This window comes from Solanum tuberosum, unplaced genomic scaffold, assembly GCF_000226075.1.
Source record: "Solanum tuberosum cultivar DM 1-3 516 R44 unplaced genomic scaffold, SolTub_3.0 scf00451, whole genome shotgun sequence".
In the NCBI taxonomy this organism is placed as follows: domain Eukaryota; kingdom Viridiplantae; phylum Streptophyta; class Magnoliopsida; order Solanales; family Solanaceae; genus Solanum; species Solanum tuberosum.
The window spans coordinates 139,582-142,615 of record NW_006239369.1 but is presented as its reverse complement, the minus strand read 5'-3'; the positions used below and the strand labels follow the sequence as shown (position 1 = coordinate 142,615).

General features: G+C 37.8%; 1 protein-coding gene across 4 annotated transcripts in view; it reads left to right on the top strand.

Moving 5' to 3' along the window:
- The window catches only part of LOC102598925 (probable tRNA (guanine(26)-N(2))-dimethyltransferase 1), a 13,338-nt gene extending 10,606 nt beyond the window's left edge, over window positions 1–2,732 (top strand). The window contains exons 10-13 of one of the 4 annotated variants that reach the window (XM_006363573.2): window positions 161–523; window positions 639–716; window positions 1,251–1,371; window positions 2,479–2,732. In XM_006363573.2, the coding sequence (XP_006363635.1) occupies window positions 161–523; window positions 639–716; window positions 1,251–1,371; window positions 2,479–2,537 (621 nt within the window). In that variant the 3' untranslated portion in view covers window positions 2,538–2,732. Of the gene's footprint in view, window positions 1–160; window positions 524–638; window positions 717–1,250 lie in introns of all 4 variants that reach the window. The other 3 variants (XM_006363574.2, XM_015303526.1, XM_015303525.1) reach the window with 3 other exon arrangements.
- The last annotated feature ends 302 nt before the right edge of the window (window positions 2,733–3,034 follow it).

Here is a 3,034-nt window from a genome sequence, read left to right as displayed (position 1 = left end):
CCCCCCCAATTCCCTTTTTTTCCCCCATTTTTGAAACCACTAGGCCGTCAATCTTTTGCTGTCATGCTCATTGCACAAAACTTTAAGGAAAGCTGGGGTGACTTCTGATCTGCTGGACTTCTTATTGGATGCGTAACTGATGAAGTGTACTTATTTGCAGGAATTACCTGATATTCCTCTATTTCTTAGTTTGCACAATATCTCTGCAACACTGAAATGCACTTCTCCCTCAGCAGTTATGTTTCGCTCTGCTGTAATCAATGCAGGATATCGTACATCAGGGACTCATGTGAATCCTTTGGGATTGAAAACAGATGCTCCTATGCATACCATTTGGGATATCATGTGTTGCTGGGTAACTGTTCCTTGTTCTGTCAGCTCTTGTTTTGTTGGCCTTGAAAATGAAAGAAGAAAAGAAAGGAAAAACCCTAAAGAAAAAGTAGCCATGAAGAATAAAGGAAAAGTAACTCGTAACATTTCACTGCAACTTGAAGTTTCTGTACAAAAAATTGACTTCTGTCAGGTTGTTTCTGTTGTAGAGCCTAATCTCATAATTATGAATAATCATTTGCTTGTTTTCATGTGAATAGTTTTTGTATTCTGTGTGAATGAAACAAGTACTAAAATTCTTTGTGCAGGTCGAAAATCATCCTGTGAAAGCTCAACCATCTCACCATCCTGGAACTGTGATTCTTTCCAAGGAACCTGTTCTGCAGGTGAGCTTTGACCTTACTATTCTAAAGCTAGCTAGGAGTATAGATAATGTCTAGCTTTGTATATTCTTAAGCTCCAACATTTGCAGCAATGTTTGGTTAATGGATTGAGACATTCCAATTTCTTGACTCTTGCTCAAATCTCCTGAGACTTTTGCTTCCCCAGAATTCAATGTCAGGCCATCATCTGAGTGCAGCATTACGAGAATTGCTACCTCAATTTTCCATACTTGTTACGAAGTTATTCAAATTTTGATTTTCTTTGATGACAATCTCGCCATCATTTACTCCTTAAGTGTGGCCAAAAGGAGGATTTTCAGGTGAATAACAACCTGTGCCTGTGCTGTGAGAAACTTAGCAACCTCCATGGATATACGTACACCAATTTACATGTGTCAACTTGTGTTGTAGCTCACTTGTTCTTTAATTCAAGAACATTATATTTTGATTCTTGGGGACGACACAGCTGACTTCTATTGTAATATGCTTACCAGTCTCGTTTCTGGAAGTTGCATCTCAGCATCATTTTCATTTCAGGCTAATTTTGCTCGGGCTGTTGAATCCCCTAGCAAGGGAAAGGACAAGAAGGTTGCTCGTTTCCTTCCTAATCCCGAAAGGCATTGGGGCCCAAAACTCAGGGCAGGTCGCCAGATTACTGGTAAGCATGTGTCCCTTTTGGGTACCAAAGAAGAAAATATATTTAGCAACCCTGAGGATAGTGATAACTCTGCAGCAGTGTTTTAGACGGCGAAAGACAACAAGGGTCTGCCTTGCCACAAAGCGCTCACCTTTTTGAAGTGCGGCGCCAATTAATACCAAAAAATTAATGTATTTAATTGCATATATAAATAATCAAAATCTCAATAGCAATAACATATTAGCAAATATTTCAATTCAAAAACTGAAAATAGATGGTACATACTAAAAGTTTAGAACTTGAATGAGAAAAAAATAGAACAAAAGTCAAAACAGTGAGGAAAAAAACAGAGGTAGAAGTACTCTAAAGTCTGAAGAAGAAGAAGGAAAAAGAAGTATGAAGAAGAAAAGAAGAAATATGTATTGGTTAGTCTCTGGAGTCGCCGAAAAGTCTGTCTGGTTGCCGGAGAAGTCTAGTTGAGTTGACTGGTTGGAGTCGCAGTCTAAGAGTCCAACTGTGCAAATTTGCAAAGAGAACCCTAAAATTACCTTTTAACTTTTATAACCCTGAATTGGTCGCCTTTTTTTAAAGAAAATACAAAAGGTGAAGCCTTTCTGGCCATTGTCGCCATGGTGTCGCCTTTTCACAAAGCAAATAGGCAATGAAGGGTCGCCTCGCCTCTCGCCATTGGTGACGAGGCGATCGCCTTTCACAACACTGGCCTGTAGGCAAGTGTAAGAAGACTGAAGATGCTGATTCATAAATTATGTTTTGGCCTTATGTCTTATCAAAACTACCCTGGAGCCAATTTTTATCTTCTCATAATCTGTTTCTTCTTCTGCATTTCCTTGCAGAGAGGATTCTGAAAATGCTTGTAGGAATTGGGAGGTAGATATTTTATTTGTGTCAGTTTTTTGAATCTTAAAGGTGGTAGACTGACTATCTCTTCTTTCTATTCCCCTTTAGTAGCTTTTGTTTATTTTTTTATATTAGTCCTAGTTACCAATTTCTGTGTAAAATTTTGTTCTTCCTCTCCATTCGTTTTCTCAAGAAAAAGTACTACCATGTAAAATAGCCTAACCTAGTGTCGTACTGGCAATAGTTGTTATGACTTGATCCATTTTTCAGTTGTTAAGCTTCACCAAGTGTTGTTTCTGACAAAAGAGAGAAGGAAGATTACGGACTGAGGTTTCTCTTACTGCATCTTGTTTGGTTAGTCATTAGTGGGATTTGAAGTCTGCAATTACAGCTCAAGATTTTCAATGTTGATAAAATTGAAATAAACTTCTTACACCTTCCTTCTCCCAATGTAGATAAATTGAAACAAATATTCTTGTTGTTTCATTTGTTAAACCTTGATAACTTAGTTATCGTTGTACTGTTCTCTGTGGTTTCTCTATGTAATTTCTGCTACAAGTAGTTCTACAGGGTATAGATTTAGTTAATTTCTTCTGGCATTTTGATCGCTAATATCAACATTCTGCTAGCAAAACGAAAGAGGATTTTGAGTAGGTAGAGGTGGGTGGGTAATGAAGACTGGAAATAGAGTAGATAATAATGAAGTGTGTAAGAGATCTTGTTATAAAAGGGCAGTACATTTCACTAAGAGATCTTACCATGTATTTACGCAAGAGGTTGTTTTCATGATCTGCTAGTCACCCAACGACAATTGAATAATAGGGAG